Below are 24,979 nucleotides of genomic sequence, written 5' to 3' on the forward strand. Positions count from 1 at the left end.
GGAGTGTTTTTGTGTATCTCAGTCTGTGTAGGAAACACTAACTCACCGTTTTGTCCAAGTGCAGCAAGAGGCAGTTCTCTGGTTGGTGGAAGTCAAATGCCTGTGGTGAGGATTGGCAGCCCTCCACTTTGACTCTGAGTTTCTTTGAGTCTTTTTCTGGCCAGAATGGAACGGCAGCCTAAAGAGAAGACAGATATATTATATATTTTATATATATAACAAATCAAAGAATTATTAACATTTCTCGTTACAATTAGTTTAATCTCCTGACCTGTCCGGGACGTGCCTCTGTCCAATGCTCCTGACCCTCCTCACGGACCTGAATCACATGCTTGGTTCTGTTCACCAGCATGTAGAAAGGCAAGAACGTCACCAACCGTGTCAAACTGAAGCTGGATGCATCGATCTTCACTCCCATCTACCATCAAAACAGACGTCACTCACCACATATTCAATTTAAGTCAACGTGACATTTGCAACCCATTTTAATTTTGTAATCTGACATATTTCTGAGCTAAACAGAAGATTCAATGGGGACAAACATGTAGGATGGGACTAGACTTTATCCATTGGGAAATGATTAGATTGTGAAGGTGGTGATCAATCCAGTGTTATTTGAGAATTATTTATATACTATTATATTATTTTTTGAATTTGAATATTATTTTTATACTTTCAGTTTGAAAGATTTTAACGTTTTAGTAATTTTATGATGTGCTTTTGTCAATTTTATTAGTCTTTTATATTTTATTTAGCTTTAATTTATTATTATTTCAGATTTAGTAAAAGTAATACAAGTTTTTATTTGATAATTTTTTTTAATTAATACAAGTTTATAAGTCATTATTTAAATGTCAACTTATTTTATTTTAGTTAGTTGCCAAGGCAGCATATCAAATTTTAATTTAAGTTTTTCCATGTAATATTTATATTAAAATGTATTTCAGCTTTATTTCAACTAACAAAAACAATTGTATTAGTTTTAGTTAACAACAACAACGCTACATCAATCTCTAAAACCGTTTATTGAGCTTTATTTTTTGTTTAAAAAAAAATTATGAATTGTCTTAACATAAAATAAATAAATAAATAAATAAATAAAATGGTCCATAAAGTGTTCCATATATATATATAGCTCTGGGAAAAATATATTTCTCTGTATTTATTATTTATATGTTGTTGTTGTTTTTTTAAGTGGTCCATCCCCTCCCTTATACTGTCTTTGGGAAAAAATGTGTACCAGGAATAAGACAAGGAACATGTATTAAAAAGTTAATAAGGTCCGATTTTGATTTCATTTTGACATTAATGTATTGAAAATTGATTGCTGTAATGAAAGAACAGTCACCATGTAATCCTTCTGTCTGCCTTTGCATTTGACATCCCCATAACTCCCGACGGTGTCAATAGAGAAATCGTCTGATAATTCACTTTCTGAAATCATCAAGCGAATCTGTAAACAACAGTGTGACAGAATGAGAAGTTAGAGAATTGATCAATAAAACAGCTGAATGTTCACTACATGCTTGATGACGTTCTTCCAAACCTTGTTGTTCTGCAGAAAGTTGCGTGGCTTGAAGGAGAAGAGGAGGGGCATGTCGTAATCCTTCGGGTGTTTGCGATGGATATCGTCTGCCTTGTACTGCAGCAGTCTGCCCGTCTTATTCACCATCCAGTACGGGGAGTGGATGGCCACCACCACCTGACCCTCCTCCTTCTTGACATGGACAGCAATGTCTAGCTCCGGCCTCGACTGCGGCTCCTCGTCCAATCCCCGCGAACGGAATTTGATGAAGCTGATCTCTTCATTGTCGCTGCAGAGACTGTAATGGGCCTCCCAGTCCTGCTGCAGGTATCCCAGCAGCCTCAGCTCCAGAGAGGAGAAGTCCATGACAGCTGTGTGGATCTGGGAGGAGTGGCCCTCTTTTAGTGAGGTCGGGGGGAAATCTCCAGTGCCCTGCAAACAAAACAGTTTTGTACAATATGTGAATATAAATGCAATACTCGTTACATGCCTTAAAAGTAATATTTTTTAATTTCAGAAAGTCTTTGTTACTATAGAAAAATTTAAATAAAATAATCAAATTTAATTTCTATAGAACTTCCAAGGAGACTTCACTTGGGTGGAATGTCCTATAGTACGTTTCATAATTTTTTTTTTTAAATAACATTTAAAAAAAGTAAATACCATCACAATTTTTTTGGGACAGTTAATGGCCATACTTAGAACAAACTTTAACAATTCCTTTTGGGTTCATTTGATCACATTATTTCAGTGTAAATGTGTCGTATTTATATTTAAACAATGTTGATTGAAAGAAGCTGGGATTATGGTCGTCTAAATTGTCCTTCACAATTTTTTTTTATATTTGTTGGATTTTTAAAATATCAAAATAATAATTTAAACATTAAACTAGTTAAATATATCACTAAAATTATCAGATGACTATTTGGGTGTACCAATATAAAAATTGTAGGGCTGTCAAAATTAATGTGTTATGCAATACATTTTTTATGTATTTTTTTTTTCGTTTTTACGTTTATTCATGTAAATTTAACGCAGCATCCATTTTTTCCGTCATAATTTGGTTATTTTTACATTATATGATCACGCTCTTATTCATGCAAATGCTTTTAAACCATTCAAACGTGACAATGTGTGACAAACATTGTAAACCAAGAAAAACAAGAATGTGTGTCTGTGAATGTCCTATGTGACACAGACAGCTCGCCCGTATCGGGCCCGTATCGTGTTTTCTTTTGCGCTTGAACGAACAATAACACACAATGAGTTGTCAAAATACCTGTTTTGTTGAGTATTCTCATAAGAGCAGTCTTAAATGAGTTAAATAACATCTTAAATAAACTTAAAGACTTGTAAGAAAATGAGATGCGTGTGACCGCGTGTCAGATCCGCGTCACATGCGGCAGATCTTAAAGTGACAGCAGCCACTAATGCTGTCTGTCATTAATGTTCATCAAAGAAAAAAAGGGAACAGAGAAAATTGTAGCTTTGATAAGGATTAATTTAGATTTCATTTATTATTTATGCAATTAAGACTGTAAAGTGTTTGATAACTTTATTCAATTTCTGTATGTCTAACAGGTAAGGAAGGCCACAGGTAAATATGCCATTTACTATAATGAGTTTATGTGAAGATTGTTTTAAGTTCACTTAAAACAAAGTTATTTTTAAGCTTAATAAATGTTGAAATTGATAGCTTTCAGTTAATGTAATGTTGAATGTCTATCATTAATGTTAAAAAAATCTATGTCAGAGAGACATCAGTATCAGTAATACTGGCCTTTCATAAAAAGATGCCATTAAACAAATATTAAAAAAATACTGTCTTTAAGTTGTTTGTATATTCATTTGGAGAGTAACTGTGAAATTATTACAATATAAAAACTCCAATATTTTCAATTGTGATTAATTACAGAAAAAATGTGTGATTCATTAGTTTATTCGATTGACAGCACGATCACAGAGGGGTTGGCGAATGGCACAAATATCAATTTCGATCTTGATTCAGTATCAATTCATATGTATATAGCCTACTGTATAAGGAAAAGTTCAACTTTTCTTGAGTTGAATTATATTTGTTTGCATTCATTAACCTTCACTTGTGTGTGCTTATATAAATTTCATAAAAAATATTAGGATGCACGTTATTAACGTTTTAAAATTGAACATTTAAAGAAATCTAGTGTTTGATCATGTCTAAATATGTTTTCAAATGCAAAACCTAAAAATAAGTAAGCAGTTATGATTGAGCACCTAGACTAGATACATGTATATTTATTAAAGAGCCATACAGGCACCTTGTGGGTAATGGCATTACAAATGAAAATTATTATTATTACAGCCACAAAATGACTCTAATTTGCCTCTTTGCATTAAAATTATCTATTTTAACCTTAATTACTACACTAATTGTAATCTAAATAATAAAAAATATTTAAGGGGTCCTTAATGGACCATAATTATTGCACAAATAGTATTTAGTACCTAAAGATATCCTCAAAATATTCAATAAATATTATTAAACTAAAATATAGAAAATGTATTTAACTGAAAAATGGTTAAGGTGTATAGTCACATTTGACCATCAATGAGTGAGTGTGACCAATTAGAAGGAATACCTGAGGGCTAAATACAAGAAAACAGGGAAAGGAAATGCTGCTGAACGAATACGCTGCGTGTTTTAAATAGTGTAAAAAAAATATTAATTAATAACGACACGCAATATGTGGTGGCCGGTGTTGATTCTGTGGTGCAGCGCCACCAATTTATTCTATGTGTGGGAAACACTGCATGCTATAATAAAAGCATTAATAGAATTGTTATTAATAGTTTAATTGTTGTTAATAATTAATATTTAATTAGTATAAGTATAAGTATATTATAGTATATACATTATTTAATATTTTATAATATACAGAAAAGTAAAATTACAATATTAACATTTATAGATGTTCTTATTGTTTTACTTTCAAATGTTAAACCATTGAGCTTTTAATTTGGCGTAAAGCCGCAGGGAGACCTTAACGCTTCTCTTTGTTGACAATAGGTTTATAAACGATTCCCCTTTACGAATTGGAAAGATGGTTGGGGTGCATGTTGCGTTCTCAAAAGCAAATTATAAGTGACTCAAACACACAGCACTTGCAGAGTAGCAATCAAAACTGAAAATGAACACACTGCTGTGCTGTACTCTGAAACATGCAGCGCGTCAGACTATATATTCATATAATTATAAAGCCATATTGCATTCTCTCAACCATGCATTTCCAAAATTCATAAAAAAGTTACAGGTCAACTGGCGAGTAACACAGTTTCAACGCTGATTTTTACTGGCATTTTGAAACATGCTATTATTAGAAAATGTTCATTTAGTAATTGTTTAAGGCCATTTTGCGATTTCAATCATCGTACAGTTACCAGCCACAAACCAGTGGGCATCCGGAATAAAAGATAATAACTGTGACAGGCCAAACTACAACAAATCTGTACTATAAGACCTCTTGTACCTTCAACTTGAAGGTGATGGGATACGGCAGAAGGTTGCGGAGGAGAACGGTGGGCCATAGGTGAAGAACAATGGGCTTGTCAAACTCCTCCTCAGTGCTATGTGACATCACAGCGTCTGGAAGAGGAACCATGTTGATCTTCAGTATCTGGGCGCTGTCTCCATGACAATGGCAGTTTTTCTCTAGACGCTCTCCGGGCTTCTGAATCACCTCATTATAAGTGAAACCCTCGGAGCGCTCGTACTTTTCCTCGCCTTCGGTTACAGGCTGCAGACTCAGTTCAGCTCTGAAAACAAACATTTGAAAGCTTATTGATTTAAACTATTGATGTAAACGTTATGCTATTTGAAAGGCTCCTAATTTTGTTTTGGAGTCTCCTACAATAAGTTTATATGCATCCAAAGTCAAAAAACACAATTTTTCTCATAATATTTATACTTTGCAGCATCAGCTCTTTTCTCACAGTGTCTCCTCTGCTCTGATTGGTCTACTGCTTACAGTGAGTCTCGGAAACCATATCTGAATTTCAGCTCTGGATCTTCACTTGATAAACAGTGATACGAACAGCAACGATGGCGTCGGTTTTCCATATCAATTCCAGCACAATTGAGCGTCTTCTCAACATGTCGACAACGTGAACCAAACTCTTCCAGTCTCAGCTACAACTACAGTGTTTGAGGGCGGGGCAAAGTAGACGTTTTTCACAGGCAGCCAATGAAGACCATAGACTGGCATTATGCAAATTTGTTACAATCCTACGCAAGTTCATGCAGGAAGTAAAACTGGAATTACCGATGACTCGTTTCAGGCAGTTCAGAAAGGTTTTTTTTTTTTTGGGACTTTGCACTTTGATCTTTAAAACTTTGCAGACCTTTTACATTCACAAACAGCTGTATTACACACTGCATGAAAGGTCAAATCCGAAAAAGCATAATAGGGACCATTTAAGAGACATATAGGATGAAGGAATGATTCAGGCTCAAAACAAACTAAAATCTTCAATATATATTAATATTTAAGCTTTTCATGGATATGGGATTTCCCCTTCCTAGTTTTTATATTGTCAAATTTGGTGAAAACTGGACAAGCTTTGAAGAAGAAATTGAAAAGACCTGGCCATAATAATAATAATTTATATTTACATAATTATAATGAAAAAAAAAAAAAGATTATAACTTAAAGGTATATTCTAACAAAACACAAAAACACTGCTTCTCAAGTATATTTATTTTTCCTGAACAACAAGACAAAAACACCAAATCCGAAGGTATTTTTTGCCGTGTACTTTAGTGAATCAGAGCTGATAGTCCAGTGCTGTAACTGACCTGTACGAGCCGAGCGGCACACAGAACTCCTCTGTAGGCAGAGAGATGCCCAGACACTCGGATCCTTCGAAAACACGGATCGGCACCGAAAAGTGATTGATAATCTAGAAAATCAATAAACAGCAATGACATCATGAACAATACTTGCCAATGATCAAATAAAATGTACATTTATTCATTTATATTGTAGCTAATTTGATAATGTTTACAGCTATTAAGAGTATGGCATAGAATTTTTTTCTCTAAATCAGAGCAGAAATTTTGAAATAAATTCCCAGATTCTGCCTAGGCCAAATGAGAAGTGATTTTTAATGGGGAGGCCGGATTCTAGATAAAATCTGTGAATCTAGTTTTTCTGCTCTGATTTAGAGAGAAATCTGAGGCTGTGAATAGGTGTCTACATTTTGTGTGTGTGATTGATATACATGTGTGTGTTTTAAAACAACATCCACCTGGAAAGGAGAGCGGATCTTGACATATTTGCTCCCCTCGACGGTGTAAATCTGACAGACAAAGAAGCGAGTGACACCTGAATCACGGTGCATGACGCTGTACATGCCCCGTCCTGTTTTGATCAGTGGGATCACACCTGCGGGAGTGTGGCCAACCGGAGCTGGAGAAGAGGAAAAATAATATAATTAATATAACATAACATAACATAACATAACATAACATAACATAACATAACATAACATAACATAACATAACATAACATAACATAACATAACATAACATAACATAACATAACATAACATAACATAACATAACATAACATAACATAACATAACATAACATAACATAACATAACATAACATAACATATAATTAATATAATATAATATAATATAATATAATATAATATAATATAATATAATATAATATAATATAATATAATATAATATAATATAATATAATATAATATAATAAATACGCTGATATTATATAAACTAGTTTTTGTCTAGAAATGTTGCAGAATGCAACTATAAAATATAAGATTTTCATTACATATTTAAAGGGGTACTTCAGCACTGGAAAGATGAATGTGTATTTAAACTGGGTCATTTATGTAGTAGAAATGTGAAATAACTTGGAAGTTGGTGCCTTCTAGACTGAGAAAAGCCAGAAAATCACTTGCCCACCGCGGCACCACCCCACCATCGTTTTGATTTTTATAGTAATAAAATAATTTAGTTCAGTTAGAGAACAGACACTACAATTAAAAAATGAACGTGTCTGCTCAATACAGCACGAGCTGAATGAGTGTTGCAGCACAAACGCAGCATGAGTCAGAATTCATTCATCTGAGAGTGAGGAGCTGACAGACCAGATGATCGCGGAAGATTTGGTTTCAAAGCAAAATGTAAAAGCGCCTATTTGAGTGAGTTTGTCATTGTACTGTTTTGTTGTTGTGTTTTTCATTAAGAATAATAGGCTAACGAACCCACAATTCAACTAACCCGCCCCCGAATTGGCGCTAATTCTATACCGAAACTAAAATGAGCATGGCTGCCCGGCATTCATTCATGGCCGTATTGTCATTCATTCATGGCCGCACAGTGCGTGTCCAGTCTGGCACGTTTTCAGTTCATGCCTATGGAAGCTTAACTTTCATAGGAATTCATTGAAAACACTTGCTTTGCTCTGCACCGCCCCGTTATGAATGCCCGAGCGGCTGTGCGCATTTACATTCTGTGAGTGAGATCCCACCCCTATGGGCGGGTTGAAAACATGCAGAACAAGCTCCTACTACTGGCTGTAGTCTCTAGCTTCAAGCCCAAAAATCCTCAGATGACGCAAAATGACGATATTTGCGTCATCGGAGGCTTTTTTCCAGACATACAATACATAAATCTCTCGTCTCAGGGGGTTATGATCGGGGGGGGGAGGACGATCATTCGAATATACTACCGGGTTTCTACTTATACAAAGCTTAAAGTCCCTGTAAAGTCAAAACTAAACATGTGTTCTGAGTTTCTCACACCACAGATAAATGTGTTATTAACCACCCAGCCAAATTTGAATCCGCCAAGTACATAAAATAGCTTATCAAAAACTTCAAAAAATGAGCAGCTTTCTCTGCTCTCAAACGCTGGGGGTGTGTCCACTGTCAGCGCCGAAACCACGCCCACTCGCGGGAAAGCTGCAGTAGTAGCACACAAGACAACACTCACTGATCACGACCGTCTATGATCACGACGCACCAGATGTCGGCGGGACGGGAGGACTTATGCCGCGTTTCAGGCAACCCGTAACCCGTGTTTTTCCAACCTTCTACCCGTGAAAGTGGACTGGAACGGCAGTCAAACCCGTGACTTCCCACCCGTGAACTCGTACTAGATTTTGACGTCACATAGCCCGCGAAGCAACAATGGCAGCCCCCTACGGATGCAGTGTTTATGAAACAAATATACAAATAACGTAAAATAAAAGGTATAACAGCTTTTCTTGCCGTCTGCGCTGTTTTTCTCCTCCGTTTTCCCTCAAATAAGCAAGGAGTAAGCACCTTTAGCGATAGAAATGATTGTAAATGAGCATACACACCGTACGGTCCGCCACGCTTTGTTTACATCAAACTACCACACAATTCCTTGCGCTCAGGCAGTTTGGCGTGACTTTGCCTGGAACACTACAAAGTCGTGAGTCGTGGTTTGAAGTTGTAATTTACGGGCTCAAAAACCTGCCTGGAACGCAGCATAAGGCCGGGGCGGGTGATAGTCGGTTCTGCAGCGGATTATCAGTGAATCCCAGTTGTCTCCGGTGAAAGTTTGTAAAACGATCCGGTGTATTGTCACTGCAGACTCAGAGGCAGGCGTCGGTGGTGATCCTCAGCTCTCCATCAAGATGGCTGTTCACAAAATTAATCCACCTCTTCTTGATCATCGTGTTTGTTTTGTAAGCTGTTTTGTAAGTTGTAGACTATAGTAACTAACAGTACTGACAGTAACTCACGATCGAGCGGGCAAACTGATGCGAATGTGCTCTAGTTATGATCGTGTTAGGGGAGGAGCCAGACTCAGTGGCTCCAGTGCGTCATCGAGCCACCGTTTTAGCCCCGCCCAGAAAATCATGAACACAGCAACGGTGAAAAACTGTTTAACGGTCTAACTTCTGAATTCAGTACTACATGGTTCACAGTCTTTGTAATTTGTTTCAGCAATACATTTCTAACATTTATAATGTGTTTAGAAAAAAATCTCAGAATTGCCTTTACAGGGACTTTAATGCTAATCGCTGAAGTAACCCTTTAATGTGGTTTTAATTTTTTATGTGTTTAATATAGGGATGAAACGGTATGGAAATTTAACATCACGATTATAGTGACCCAAATTATCACGGTTATCAATATTATCACGGTTTTGTTCAAACGAGATGAAAGTGTTCAAAAAGAACTGATGCACACACTTAAAACATTTCAACAAGTTTTATATTTGAAAATCAACAAACAACAAATAAATCAAGCAGCTCTATGCACTTTTTTAAGCTAGATTCTGTGGGATTTCCTTCCTTAATGGCCGTCGTCAATAGCAACGCATAACGCATAAATAATAATAATTTGTCGTAAATATAATCTCTAATATTATCTCTGATGAGAATATTGCTTGAGAATATATTTACAGTGTTCAGCAATGATGCATTTAAATCTAGCATATTTTGTGTTAGAGCCCAAACAGTATCGTGAAATAATGCATATCCATATTTCCATATGATTTGACAGTTTATTTTATTAAATATCAAAATGTGTGCATCATACCTGACACCTAAATGATCACTTTACAGTCAGTTTTATGACTGTCATTCTCTTCAAATGCTGAAGTTTGAAACATGTAACGTTACCAATGTTGTATGTAACTTTAGAGACGGTCCCTAAATTCACCAGCGTTATGCCAGTCATATCAGAGGCGCTGTGCTTCTGCTGTGTTTTTAAAACCATTTTCGCTGCTGAAATAGAACAAAAACAGTCAACCACTATATGATGAATGAATCTCCTGCATACATCGCACGTTTATCTCTGCTTTTAGTGTAGATTTCAGCGAGTAAGAGCGGCGCGCGCTCTGAATGAAACTCCGGCTAATGAACGCCTCTGATTATGAGACATTGCATTCATAAACTCAATAGAAACACGTGTGAGTGGTTATAATGCGCAACGCGATTATAACAGATGGCTTTTGAGAAGACTATTATAAGTTCAACAGCCAGAGTGACTAGTGTGCAGCCGAAATAACGTTAACTTACACCCGCAAATGGCGGTTGTTAATGTCAAGCCCTGATTATTATCCCTTAAATGTTAGTCTTGACTAAATTTGTTTGTTCGCTTCACGTTATTATTTCCCAGATGTAGTTTTGGTATTGAGGTCAAAGTCCACTTGCCGTTCGTAGTTTTGAAGTGTTTCCCCTATTACAGTGACTTTCTTCTGGCATGTTCTGCAGACAAGGTGACCATCTTAGATTAAGTTTCCCTCAGGACTTTTGTAAAAGCCAAAATATGACCACACCTCAGATTTGGTCCTTTTAGAGGCTGAACAATCCCCAGAAGTGCTGTCACTGCCTTCTGCCATTTCTTATCATTCAAAAAACAGCGGTGCTGCGCCTGACTGACGCTGACTACACAGGATTTACCGCGAGTTTTCACAACCGTGATAATCACACGCGGTTTTAATGATAATAAAATTTTATACGATATTACTAACCGTCACTAAATTTTATCGTGGTTTATCGTGAAACCGGTAATCGTTTCATCCCTAGTTTAATAGTTCACCCAAAAATGAAAAATCTGTCATCATTTACTCACCCTCACGTCGTCACAAAACTGTATTTTTCTTTCATCTGAGTTTCTTTCTTCGGCTCAACAAAAAAAAAAGATAATTTTGAAGAATGTCAGTAACCAGACAGTTGACGCTAGCCATTGACTCCCATAGAAGGGAAAAAAATACTATGGAGGTCAATGGCTACCATCAACTGTCTGGTTACTGACATTCTTCAAAATATGTTCAACAAAAGAAAGAATCTCATAAAGGTTTGTAAACAACTTGAGAGTGAGTAAATGATGACAGAATTTTCATTTTTGGGTGAACTAACCCTTTAAAAAAGTTATTTGTCACTTGTCAGTGTGACAATGGATGCCTATATACAATCTTTAAAAAACAAATGCAAATGTACAACAGCACAAATGAATAAGGCTAAACCTAGTATCATTGATGCATGGAAATGTTTTTCTTCCAACATATTGGATTATATAAAGGAATGACCATATAATGTTTTTTCCCTCCATTTTCTTTCAGATTGTTAAATTATTGATAATATGTGTGTTGCTCCCCCTTCCCTGTTAGTTAGTTGTTTGAAGGCATGTTATTTTGTTATATCTAAAGACAATAAAAAGTTGATCACACAAAAAAAAAAGAAATTGAATAATCAAATATAATATAACTCCTAATGGACGGAGATAATATGCTGTGACACATGCTGTTAACATTCACAAAACTAACGCAAATATTCGCCAAGACGAGAATTTTGACATAACTCTGTGTGTGTAGCTAATGGAACGTTTATGTGTAGGCTAAAGCAGCAAAAATCTGACACTCGCGCGAGAACAGCGGCCGTGTGCGCTTTGGTTGAACGTGCACTGACTGAAGACCATCTCTCAGAGAGTGTGCGAGTTTGTCTGGCTATCACCAGACCAAGCTCAATTTAAGATTGAACATTGGTCTGGGGAGTCTGCTATGTATTTTCTACTGCACAAGAGGCGTGATAAACGAGCATAAATTAAATGACTCTGTACGCAATTGGATAGTCCTTCAACCAATCAGACCACGAGAGGCGTGATCAACGGGCAACGACCCATAGCTTGCAGAGCAAAAGCGATATGGATACTATGAAGCCATTTGCGCATTTATGCGGTACCGCTGAATCACTAACACTGTTTGTGAAATTACAATCTCACAGTAAGTTTTAAAATGACTGATTTAATTATCCTACTGATTAAATCTGTTTGGGTTCAACCTACATGCTATAGTGCATAAATGTTCGGTACCATCAGTACTTACGGTACTGCAGAAAAACAAGTAAGGTCAGGATTTTAAAATGTTGATACGACTTGGTACTGAAGTATTGGTTCTCATGACATCCCTACCACTAAGAAAATAATGGTTATTTTTAGAAATGCTGACTGAAAGGTTCTTAGTGGAACCCAAAATGGTTCTTCTATGGCATTGCTACGAAAAACTCATTTTGGAACCTTTTTATTTTTAGAGCGTACTAGTAAATTTGTGATATTCAGAAAGGTCACAGGTTATTATGCAGTCTTACTGGGCTGAATGTAGTTTTTGGCACTGAGGCTGGTCATGGCTGAGAACTGGTCACTGGACTCAGCAGTGAGGGTGTACTGCATATTCAGGCTCTCTCCATCCTGGAGCTCCACCACACGATCTTTAGACTCTTTACCAATGGGACTAAACACTTCGCTGTGCAGCACCGACACCGCCAAACCCAAGTGATTCTTCACCACAAACGGAGCCTGGTCCGTCTGAAAGCACTCGGCGGTCTGTTTAGCGGCCTCTGCAAATGCCTGCAAGCCAAAAAGAAGAAACCACTCGTCAAAATCAATGTAACAGAAGGACGTCTCTTTTCAACCACTGGAATCATCTCAAGCTCTTACCATTCCTAGATTACTGAGCATGTGAAGGCCACACTTGGAGAGGGTGACATTAAGCTGGTCTTTACTCATGAAGCTGATGACTGTTTTATAATCAGGCACACTGCTGTCCACCTCATCAGATACCCCAGAAAATGTTACTGATTTCTTCTTCATCTGCAGAGATAATATTATTTATCATATGAATTCATGAAAAGTTATTTTAGAAAAAGATTAGGGCTGTAATGAAAGGTAACCTTCAGTGACAGAGTCCATGGTCTAAAGCCATCTTTTTCCTCATCGTCCAGCGGCTCCAGCAGCGGTTCCCACAAACCCATCATCTCATTATAATAATTCACCTACAGGAAACAAACAGCTTGTTATAGCACACTAATTTGTCCAGCATACTCAAAATATTGTAGAAGCTAGATAGCAGAGCCACAGAACAATGGCAATAAACTTGACACAGAATGGATGGATGTTTTGTTCACGTCTTGTGACATTTCACTGTTTTTTCAGCATCTCACTCCATGAGAGTCAAGATGGTGTGCAGGTTAAAAGTGTGCATGTTGCAAATCTAGCAAAGCAGTTCAAATGGGGTTCTGCCACTAGTTGAAACACTGGGACTGCTGACACATGGTGACATTATGATGAAAATTCCTCTAAAAAAAACGGTGTAACATTGTGTCATTTTATATTAAATAATAGAGTGTAACAGGCAAAAATATATGGAGTTACGAAAAGTTAAAAATAAAGCAGCACTCTGCATTCAAAACGTGTTGTTATTAAATCGCATTGGCACTGCGGACACCTAAGATGTTATTTTGAGATATTATAAGCAAATGGGAATATTTTGTGAGTATTTTCATGGTTTATAAAAACACAAATAGCATGAATAGAGTATAAGGATTCTTGGAATAGAGTATAAGGATGTTGGGATTGCTGAGAGTATGGATTCATGAAAAAAGCTCCAGGTTTTCTGTGCTTGTGTGTAGAGATGCATAATTTGGCCAAATAACTTTGTGATTATGTATCAATATGATGACTATAAACAACTATAATATATAGTATGACTTATAATTTTAATAACAATCAGAGCTTGACATTAACGTTTTTTGCTCAGCAGCCACTGCGGCTCAGTATTTTCACTGGCCACAATTTTCACATTGATACCATGGGGAAAAACTGCCATATAGATATTTTTTATATTAGCTCATAATTTGGCAGCAGGTTTATTAGGCTGCTGTCACTTTAAGACCTGACGCACGGATCCATTATACTGTTACACATGTGTTTTCTTTCTCAACTGTTTACGTTCACTTCAAACAGAACTGACTGTTTACGTGAATACACACCAAGACCGGCATTTTGACATTATTTTGTGTGTATTTGACTGTTAAAGTGCAATAAGCAGCAAAAAAGAACTCAATTTAGTGCTGAGAGGCGGCTTTATGTGCCACACTTTGGGTGTGAGCACAAAATATGTGGGAATGAGTAAAATTATGCGCAATACGCACAATCCCACTGTGAAATTCATGACCTGTTACAGCAACAATATTCATCTGGAGCAAATTAAGCGAGTGAGTGAGGGGAGGAGGGTTTGTGTGTCACTCGCTGTCGGAGAGATGAGAAAGAGAGAGAAAGAGACACTCGTAATAAAAAGGCTTTTAATTGTGTGTCTCTTCTGAGAAAAAATTAGTATTGGAAGCGTTTCAGATATTTCAGTATCGTTATGTATCGGAAAAATCTGTATTTTTGACAACACTACATTGCACTTAGTTTATAATTTCAGATGCCTTTTTAAGAGACTACAATAGAAAATTGTATATATTATATATAAAAGTCACCCCGTCAACGTGGCTAGTAGGAGTGACTGTGTTACACACCACTGCTGAAATACACACGCATTTGGCGGGTTGGCAGGTGTTAATGTCAAGCCCTGGTTGGCATTTGTCGCTTTCCCAAATGAACGTAATAAGTGACCCAAACTCAGATGAGTTTGTGTGAAGCAGCATTTACTGTCAACCGAGGCACTTTGAAACACTGAAATCACCGGCGGATCTCATAAGTCATATCGTATTTTCGGTTTTAATTGCGATTATTCGTGCAACCCTACATTGTACTACAATTCTCTGACCTCCAAGTCCAGATGACAGTGCAGGTTAATGAGAGTACTCCAGTTCTTCACGTCTCCCTGGAACGAGGCTTTGGCCAGCAGCATGGGCACGGTGCGATGGCCCACCCCGGCCTCCAGCGTCAGGCAGATGGAGTGGATGCTCATTTTGAGAGACTCTCCCTGAGGAATGAGTGGAATGACGGAGTGGGTGACTTCCTCTCCTCCTTCCTCCAGGAACCAGAGCTTCAGGTCTCGCAGGTCGCGGCGTTCCCACAGATCCTGTGGCACGGGGCTCTCATGCTCCTCGGGGGTCTCGGGTGCAGGGCTCAGCGCTGACTGTATGGTGATGACGGTGTTTATGATGATGGGAGACACCTTTGGGAACAGGAAGACCAGTATCAGACAGGGAACTAAAAGGTTTCATAGCGTTGTTGTGCCAATAATGTTTTAACAACAATCATAACTATTTTACAGGGTAGCCGCAGGAAAAAAAAAAATAAATCAAATGCAAGGCTTTTTAAGACCTGCACAAATAAAATGAATACTGTATGTCCATTCAGTACAAACCCATAAAATCTCAAAATAAATCATGCATCTCAGATTCTTTTACAGGACTCGACAGTGTGAGCATATCACTCACATTTACAATGAATAATAGATGTGTGCGAACTGTAAATTCAGTGAATATGATAAAATTAATTTTCTTTTCCTAATGTAAGGTCATAAAAAGTCATATATTTTAAACGGTGTAAATTTTAAAAGGTCTTAAATTTGAGGCCGGAAAACAGCATTTGTGATAAGACTTAATGTGATTATTAAACTTCAAAAGGCGATGATTTCTATGATCACTGCATGTTCAAAGAGAACGTGGCGCTGTTGTGCATTTTCAGAGCAGTTCGCAATCAAAGAATACCTTGCATTTATGCCAAACGATTGCTTGTGAATCACTGTTGATAGTTCTAACATATACCGGCTGGTGCTACTTGGACACGTCATCAGTAATGATCCCGGGGTCAACAGGTGTTTCAGGTCTTTAATCAACAGACACCCTTGCCCGGGGGACCCTGCCGGGGGTGATCAGTCCACGACCTGTGTCCAAGTGGCATGCTACTCCACGGATCCCCCCTCTGGATATGGAGCCATCGTGAGGCTTTTTCGGCAGCCTCAGAGATGTTCTTTATGGCTCGTCTGCACAATTGTCCTTTAAATCCAAGGAGTTTGAGTGTTCGGAGCAACGACTGTCCAGCAAAGCCCCAGCAACCAACCTCCACTGGCTGGCTGCATACTTTCCAGCTGCCGCTCCTCCACTAGCTCTGCATACTTGGCTCTCTTGCACTCGTTTGCCTCCTCCAATCGGTCTTCCCAGGGGACAGTAAGCTCCACTATGACCACCTGCCTAGTCGACTCAGATGTTATCACCACGTCTGGGCAGAGTGAAGTGGTCGTGATGTCCTTCAGGAACTTAAGCTGTCTTCACAGGTCCACTTGGAAGTGCCAGTCTCTTGCATTGGAGACTCTCTTGCATATAAACTCCACCTGTTGAGTGTAGCTGCTGTTGTTCCTTCTCCCCAGCTCTGACAAAGGAGATGGTATGCTTGGAGGGATACTGACACTTACTGCTCTGAATCTCTGCAGTGATTGTATCTGCCAGAGCCCTGAGGACCTGATCATGGCGCCAGCGATACTGCCCATCCCCCAAAGCCTTTGGACAGCATGAATTATGAATTACGAGTTGATGAATTATGACAATGTTTACTTTATGGTGTTTGTATTGTAATATGATCTAGATGTTTGTAAGAGTGGATATTTTATCTCCCTCATAGATTTGAATGAGCAGCAGCCAGAAATAATGAAGACATTTCAAAATAAGAGTCCCATTGTATTTTGGGCATATGTTTTGTTATTATCATATTTTTTTCTGGTTATTATTAGTATTTCAGTTGGAAAAAAAATCTGCCATTTAATTTAATCTTTAGAATATACATAATTCCTTAATTATTAAATAAATACAGTTTGAAGCAGAAATGTTTAAAAACCTAGTGTTTGTATTCAAATAAATAAAATAAGGAAAATAAGGAAAAACAAATGAGTTGATAAATTCTCATTGCGCCCCTGAAGTTCTTTAAGTGCTCCTACATTTTTTCAAATTAGGGAAAACAGTCAATTTATTATCATAGTTCATCAACAGTAGATATATTGGCATAAATGTGCAGTATTTATTGTGAACTGCACTGAAACCGCGAGCCTGTAGAAAGTACAACTGCACCACGTTTTTACAATGAAACTTGCAGCACTCACATTTATTTAATTAAATCATCATCTTTTGAAGATTAATATTGTTTAATAATAATTTTAAGCCACATTGTGGTTACTGCTTTTCTGTCTTAAAATTATAATAAAGACTTTTATTATACCATTCAAGATATTTAAGACTTTTTATGACCTTAAGTTTGATAAAACACTGCCCCTCAGAATTAAACAGGCCATAGCTTTAAGATATTAATGATTTCTAAATGGGAGCTGATCACAATTTAAAGCTAAATCACCTTGAGTGTGAGGGAGCTAATGGACAGCTCGATGGACTGAGGCTGAGAAGGTGATTGGCTGCTCTGGAAGAACACCTGACATGGTTGAAGCACTGTCGTCACATTGTGCTCACGCTTCTCTCGCACAAACGGACACGCCATCACCTTCAGATCTGAAATGGCGGCCGTCATTGACTGACCGCTGGGCTCGCTCTTCATCAGCAGCTCACACTGCGTCGTCATGACCAGAGCCGGAGCGTCAGCACGTGTGAGGTCGGCCACAAAAACGATCTCAGGATTCCTCACCACAATGTTCATCTCGGTTTTGGAAACCACTGGTGGAGCAGGAACCGCTAGAAAGAGAAAGACACAAATCAAATAACTAGTGTTAGTATCAGTGATATACTATTATAGTTTTTGTTAAAGGGGTGGTAAACCACGATTTCACTATTCTAACTTTAGCTAGCGTGTAATGTTGCTGCTTGAGCATAAACAACATCTGCAAAGTTACAACGTTCAAAGTTTAAAGCAAAGGGAGATATTTGCTTTTAAAGAAATCAGTTTCTAAGAACTACAGCAAACGGCCAGTAGGCGACTACACACATTCCTCCAGGGTTGGTGACATCAACAGGCTCAATATTTACATAAACCCCTCCTCCGAGAATATTAAATAAGGGAGGGTGAGGCCATTTTGTATCGCGGCGCTGTTGTGGTATAAGTTAGTTAGGCTGGAGTGTTGTTGCCGCGATGCCGAGGAAACGCTGTTATTTCCATCCGGATTGCAGGTCTGGGGTACTTGCTCTGTTCAGCCTTCCTTGGGACGGGGGTGCGTTGCAGAGCGTTTAACATACAGCATGTTATATGCACGTGTGTTTGAGTCAGCGGGGAATCAGGCGCGCAGGGCTCTCTGCAGCACATCTAACAGAGGAAAACATCCACCGTCTTCGCGATTTCAATGCCGGATTTGCACAACGTCAGCTGCGTGAAAAAAACACTGCCGGTGCGTGGATGCACGACGCGCGCGCTGCACATTTCACGGAGGACAACACAAACTTCGCGAGTTCAATGCCAGATTTGCACAACGTCAGCTGCGTGAAAAAAACACTGCCGGTGCATGGATGCACGACGCGCGCGCTGCACATTTCACGGAGGACAACACAAACTTCCACAAACTTCGCGAGTTCAATACAGGATATGCACAACGGCTTGTCCTGAAAGCTGGATTTACAAACAGAAGCTGTTTACGGGCCACAACCTGTAAGTCTGATTTATTTTTCATCGATGTGTTTTCCTGTAATAGGTTGTAGCAAGGAAGTAAACAGATGACAACGCTGTTCTGCAAACCAGTCTGTTAAATGCTCATTCATACTTAACGTTATCCGACGAACACCTAACATTACAAACACTAACGTTAAAATCTCAACAGCGAACCTGACATTAGTGTAAATGATTCTTTGATTAGAGCTTTTATGTATTGTTTATCTTCAGGCATGCTAAACATGGTTCTGTGTGTGATTTGGCTAACTTACTAGTAAAGCCAGTGCTTAGTGTTCGTTTTGGGTTAATAGTTCTTGCGACAGATATTTGGCTATAATCGTTCTAAAAATACAAAAGTAACAGTGCCATTCAGTAGCGATCATTATAGATCCGCAGTCTTTACTCTTGAGGACTGAACAGGTTCTGCTCGATCATCTTCACTCAAATGTTCTGGGTCTGATTCGGGCTCAGATGGTTTTATTGACGCCGACCAAAGCACAGCCTCCAGGTAAGGGGCGTGACGTTTCCGACAACCGTGCACTGCGGTTAGCGAATCAGAACACACTAGGCCAGCTAACCAATCAGAGCCCACTGCGTATTTTTGAGGGACTGGCTTCATACAACCCGGAAAGCATCAGACCGTTTTACAAGGAGGGACAGAGCAGTGTAGAATAAAGGTCAAATATATGAAAAATAAGGCAATTTTTTTTAAAACGAAGCATGAACACATGTTACAGTGCACCCCACAAACACAGTCAAGCCTTCAAAAGAATGTGTTTTACCACCCCTTTAATATTTTGATTTAGATGTTTTCATTTTTACATTGTTTCTGTCATTTTTATTCATTTATAAGGGCACTATTGCATTTGTTAGTGTTCTTCTTCCGCTCTTGAGTTTATGGCAGCCCACAGCACCGTATGGTAAAAAGTTGTGAAATTTGGCACACAGATAGAAGATAGTTCAAGTACCTTGACTACAAAACACTAACCTGGGTCTTTAGAGGAACTGGCAGGTTGTTTGTTGCTCTTAGGAGGACCAGAAAAGCCGTCGGCCATAGCTTTAAGAAAGACATCAGCTACTGTGAGCAGGAACTCAACACTGGCACACAGATAGAAGTCCTGAACAAGGGTGTCCAGGACGGTATAATCCCGGCCTTGTCGGTAACTCACGTCTACCATCACATTGCCTTCCCTGCCCTGACGCATCGCCATCATCCTAAAGCAGCAGGAAATTAGGGAAGACATTTAGTGACAAACTTTATTTACCACAAGGCTGCAACTAACATCTTTTCATAATCAATTAATCTATTGACTCTTTCTTCAATTGGATATGTAAGCAAACATTTTGTGCAAAAAAGCTTTAAAATATAAATGTTACAGTGTGCATGAAGAACCTCTTTCTGAAATTACTCATAGAGCAAAGAAAATTTTGAGAATTGAATAATCTATTAATTCTTTCTTCGATTAATTAGATACATACATTTTGTGCAAAAAAAGTTTGAAATAGTAATGTTTGAAAATTAAAGATTTGCAAAAAAGGTTCTCCATGCTCCGAGCAAAAACACTTTTGAGAACTCGATAATCTATAGATTTTTTCCCCCTTCGACTCATCGATTAATTGGATATGTAAGCATATATTTTGTGCAAAAAAGGTTTAAAATATTAATGTTTCAACATTAGTGATTTCAGATAAAGAGGTTCTCAATGCACGGAGCAAAGAAACTTTTGATAATCGTTTTTTTATTTTGTATTAATTGGATATGTAAGTAGGGGTGTGACGTGAAAGTATTGGACTGCATATGGTGTACAAACACAATAATCATTGCTTATAATTTACTGTCTTCCGTGAGTCCTACGTTCAAGGGCTTCTGGAGAAAAAAAACCTTTCTGCGCAAGGGAGGGACAGTCCATTAAACATATGGGGGATTTATTTTGTCTGTGTGTCTGATTATTATTAATTAACTGCTAGGTTTAAGTACTTGTGATGTTTACAGATAATGTTCAATTAAATTCACACAAACACAGGCATAAAAGACAAAACCATAACATAAACAGCTGGAGATAGATTTTAATTGCAAGTAGCGATACTTCTCTGGTTTAGGCAATAAGTTACAGTTGACGGTGCTAGCGCCGGATGACATTATTCATGACTCGCTATTTGGTTGAAGAAATGGTGCCATTCCGTACCGTTGAGAAAAGAAGAGAAAGCTGCAGAAAGATCAAGTCGAGCTCAACCTGCCCTAACATTGCTTAGTTCTGATGAGTTGTCAAAACTTCAATTCTTATTTCTTTAGACATTGTTTTTCAGGTAGTCTGTGGATATAAACGCACTCATCCAAACGCAACTTGTTGATACTTTGAATAATTTATTCTACAAAAAACAAGACATTTTTTCAATGCAAACGATGAAAAAAACTGTTCCATAATATCGATTAAACTCAAAAGATATAAAAACAACAACAAAGTTATATAAATACATTTTATTTCATATTATTGTTGTTAATATGTTTATGATGTTAATAATTAGAATTTTTCAAAGCGAATACGAAACGAAATAACGAAACAGAAAATCCTGTAAATAACTGGGCAAAACTTATGGAAACACCAATCAATGCTCTGAATTTCTGCTGCCCATTTACATGATCAAGATAAGATAAGACTTTATTGATCCAGAGATGGAGAAATTCGCTTGTTATAGCAGCTCCAGAAACAACACAACAAATGGCAAAAATACACATTAAATAAAAAATAAAGAAATGGAGAATAAGCATAATATATAGGCTACAAAATACAGATTGATTAACCGCCAAACCGCAAGATTTGTTGCTTCTTCACCGCAGTAAGAAAAAATCCCATACCGTCACAGCCCTATATGTAAGCATATGTTTTGTGCAAAAATGGCTTAAAATATTATTATTTCAACATTAGTGATTTCAGATATAAAGGTTATCCATACACAGAGCAAAGAAACTTTTAATAATCAAATAATCTACTGATTCTTTCTTCAATTAATTGATTAATTCTATATGAAAACATTTGTTTTGTGCAAAAAATTTGTTATATATAAATGCTACAATATTAGTGATTAAGCGCAAACTATTAGTGACAAAAAAACTAAGAAAACTAAATTATTTGACTATTACTGATTTGATCAATTAGTTGTAGCGGTGTCACAGAATATGAGCAATGACTCTAATGTCAATTGCATAGGGCAGAAGGACATTACATTTGTACATATAAAACAACATTTAACACAACTGGAGCATCTTGAGTGTGTGTGATCTACCTGGATGTGATCATTTTCACCCTCTGTCTCTTGTCATCCAGGAGGCAGTTTGTGAGTTTGAGGGAGGCTTTCATGGAGCTGTCAGAGAACATGTGCACAGCGGTGGAGATCGTACCCAGCATGAACTCCGCCAACTTCAAACTCTCATCACGGGAGTCTGATAACTGGACCTATACACAGACAGATTACAAAAAAACAGAATGCAAAATATTTAAACTTAGTAAACATATGTTAGCATTACGTGTTCATCTACTGTGAATTGAGTGTATTTTGTCACCTCGTTGTTCGGGCTGTACAGGACCAGTGTCATAGAGTCAAACTTGAAGTCCAGTTTCAGAGTGTTCTTTAGTTTGCCTGTTTTCTGGCCCTCCACCACTGCTGCGGTCACAACTGTGTTCCCTACAACAAAATAAAAGTACTCCAATATTATCTCAATACTTTTTTGAATTGGGAAACAAGTTTGAATTAATAAATACATGGGCAATTCTGTGATAATTATTATTACAAACCTGCTAAGAAAAAAAACAATAAAAATATATATTTTAATATACATTTTAAATTTGAGTTCAAAATTTTGACCAGGACATCTATTCTACACATTTCTAAGAGTGTATTAGTGCTGTCAAAATGAGCGCGTTAATGCATGCGATTATTTTTTTCAGTTAAACACGTTAAAAATATTTAACGCAGCATTCATTTTTCTATCATCCTTTGGCTTGCGTTACATTATATGATCACGCTCTTATTCATGCAAATGCTGTTAAACCATTCAAACGTGACAAGACAGAAGAGAATGGGCTGTCTGTGAATGTCCTGTATGTGCGGGTGTGTCTCAATCAGCTCCCTAATGCAGTAAGGGGGCACCGATCAGGGCCACATTCATGTACACAATACAGTGCATCCAGAAAGTATTCACATCGGTTCACTTTTTCCACATTTTGTTATGTTACAGCCTTATTCCAAAATTGATTAAATTCATTATTTTCCTCAAAATTCTACAAATAATACCTCATAATGACAACGTGAAAGAAGTTTGTTTGAAATCTTTGCAAATGTATTAAAAAACAAAAAACAGGAGGACAAAAACAAATGAATCACATTTACATAAGTATTCACAGCCTTTGCCACGACACTCAAAATTGAGCTCAGGTGCATCCTGTTTCCACTGATCATTCTTGAGATGTTTCTGCAACTTTACTGAAGTCCAGCTGTGGTAAATTCAGTTGATTGGACATGATTTGGAAAGGCACACACCTGTCTATATAAAGGTCCCACAGTTAACAGTGCATGTCAGAGCACAAACCAATGAAGTCCAAGGAATTGTCTGTAGACCTCCGTGACAGGATTGTATCAAGGCACAGATCTGGGGAAGGGTACAGAACCATATCTGCAGCATTGAAGGTCCCAATGAGCTCCATCATCCGTGAATGGAAGAAGTTTAAAACTACCAGAACTCTTCTTAGAACTGGCCGTCCGGTCAAACTGAGCAATCAGGGGAGAAGGGCCTTAGTCAGGGAGATGACCAAGAACCCGATGGTCACTCTGACAGAGCTTCAGTGTTTCTCTGTAGAGAGCGGAGAACCTTCCAAAAGAACAACCATCTCTGCAGCACTCCACCAATCAAGCCTGTATGGTAGAGAGGCCAGACGGAAGCCACTCCTCAGTAAAAGGCACATGACAGCCCGTTGGAGCTTGCCAAAAGGCACCCGAAGGACTCTCAGACCATGAGAAACAAAATTTTCTGGTCTGATGAAACAAAGATTGAACTCTTTGGTCTGAATGGCAAGCATCATGTCTGGAGGAAACCAGGCACCGCTCATCACCTGGCCAATACCATCCCTACAGTGAAGCATGGTGGTGGCAGCATCATGCTGTGGGGATGTTTTTGAGCAGCAGGAACTGGGAGACTAGTCAAGATCGAGGAAAAGATGTAACAATGTACAGAGACATCCTTGATGAAAACCTGCTCCAGAGCACTCTGGACCTCAGACTGGAGCAAAGGTTCATCTTCCAACAGGACAACGACCCTAAGCACACAGCCAAGATAACAAAGGAGTGGCTATGGGACAACTCTGTGAATGTCTTTGAGTGGCCCAGCCAGAGCCCAGACTTGAACCCGATTGAACATCTCTCTAGAGATCAGAAAATGGCTGTGCACTGACGCTCCCCATTCAAACTGATGGAGCTTGAGAGGACCTGCAAAGAAGAATGGGAGAAATTGCCCAAAAATAGGTATGCCAAGCTTGTAGTATCATACTCAAAAAGACTTAAGGCTGTAATTGGTGCCAAAGGTGCTTCAACAAAGTATTGAGCAAAGGCTGTGAATACTTATGTACATGTGACTTTTTGTTTTGTTTTTTATTTTTAATACATTTGCAAATTTGCAATTTAATTCATTTTGGAATAAGGCTGTAACCTAACAAAATGTGGGAAAAGTGAAGCGCTGTGAATACTTTCTGGATGTACTGTATACTGATTCACAACCTAGGAAGCTAGGGAGCTGATTGAGACACACACACACACACACACAGAAAGACGAGCACCAATATCATGCACACAGACAAGTGCACTAGAATCTCTTTAGCACTTGAACAAACAATAACACACAGATTTATGCCAAAATGCCGTTTTGTTGAGTATTCTAATAAGAGCAGTCTTAAAGGAACTTAAAGACTTGTGAGGAAATGAGATGCCGACGCATCAGATCCGTGCCATGTTTGGCAGCGGCAAATCTTAAAGTGACAGCAGCCACTAATGATGTCTGTCATTAATGTTAATCAAAAAACAAAGGGAACAGAGCAAAGTGTAGCTTT

At 38.0% G+C, this 24,979-nt stretch overlaps 1 protein-coding gene across 2 annotated transcripts in view; it reads right to left on the reverse strand.

Annotated features, from left to right (window-relative positions):
- Window positions 1-24,979, reverse strand: part of vps13a (vacuolar protein sorting 13 homolog A) — a 115,832-nt gene that overhangs the window by 39,305 nt on the left and 51,548 nt on the right. For both annotated transcript variants that reach the window (XM_079827174.1, XM_079827173.1), the window contains exons 36-50: window positions 22,444-22,565; window positions 22,167-22,336; window positions 19,870-20,096; window positions 17,646-17,977; window positions 15,121-15,474; window positions 13,241-13,342; window positions 13,008-13,160; window positions 12,659-12,917; window positions 6,809-6,969; window positions 6,357-6,460; window positions 5,032-5,317; window positions 1,547-1,957; window positions 1,349-1,453; window positions 272-418; window positions 47-178 (exon numbers count right to left, since the gene is read on the reverse strand). In XM_079827174.1, the coding sequence (XP_079683300.1) occupies window positions 47-178; window positions 272-418; window positions 1,349-1,453; window positions 1,547-1,957; window positions 5,032-5,317; window positions 6,357-6,460; window positions 6,809-6,969; window positions 12,659-12,917; window positions 13,008-13,160; window positions 13,241-13,342; window positions 15,121-15,474; window positions 17,646-17,977; window positions 19,870-20,096; window positions 22,167-22,336; window positions 22,444-22,565 (3,065 nt within the window). The remainder of the gene's footprint in view (window positions 1-46; window positions 179-271; window positions 419-1,348; window positions 1,454-1,546; window positions 1,958-5,031; window positions 5,318-6,356; window positions 6,461-6,808; window positions 6,970-12,658; window positions 12,918-13,007; window positions 13,161-13,240; window positions 13,343-15,120; window positions 15,475-17,645; window positions 17,978-19,869; window positions 20,097-22,166; window positions 22,337-22,443; window positions 22,566-24,979) is intronic.

Source organism: Gobio gobio (genome assembly GCF_949357685.1).
Source record: "Gobio gobio genome assembly, chromosome: 10".
Taxonomy (NCBI): domain Eukaryota; kingdom Metazoa; phylum Chordata; class Actinopteri; order Cypriniformes; family Gobionidae; genus Gobio; species Gobio gobio.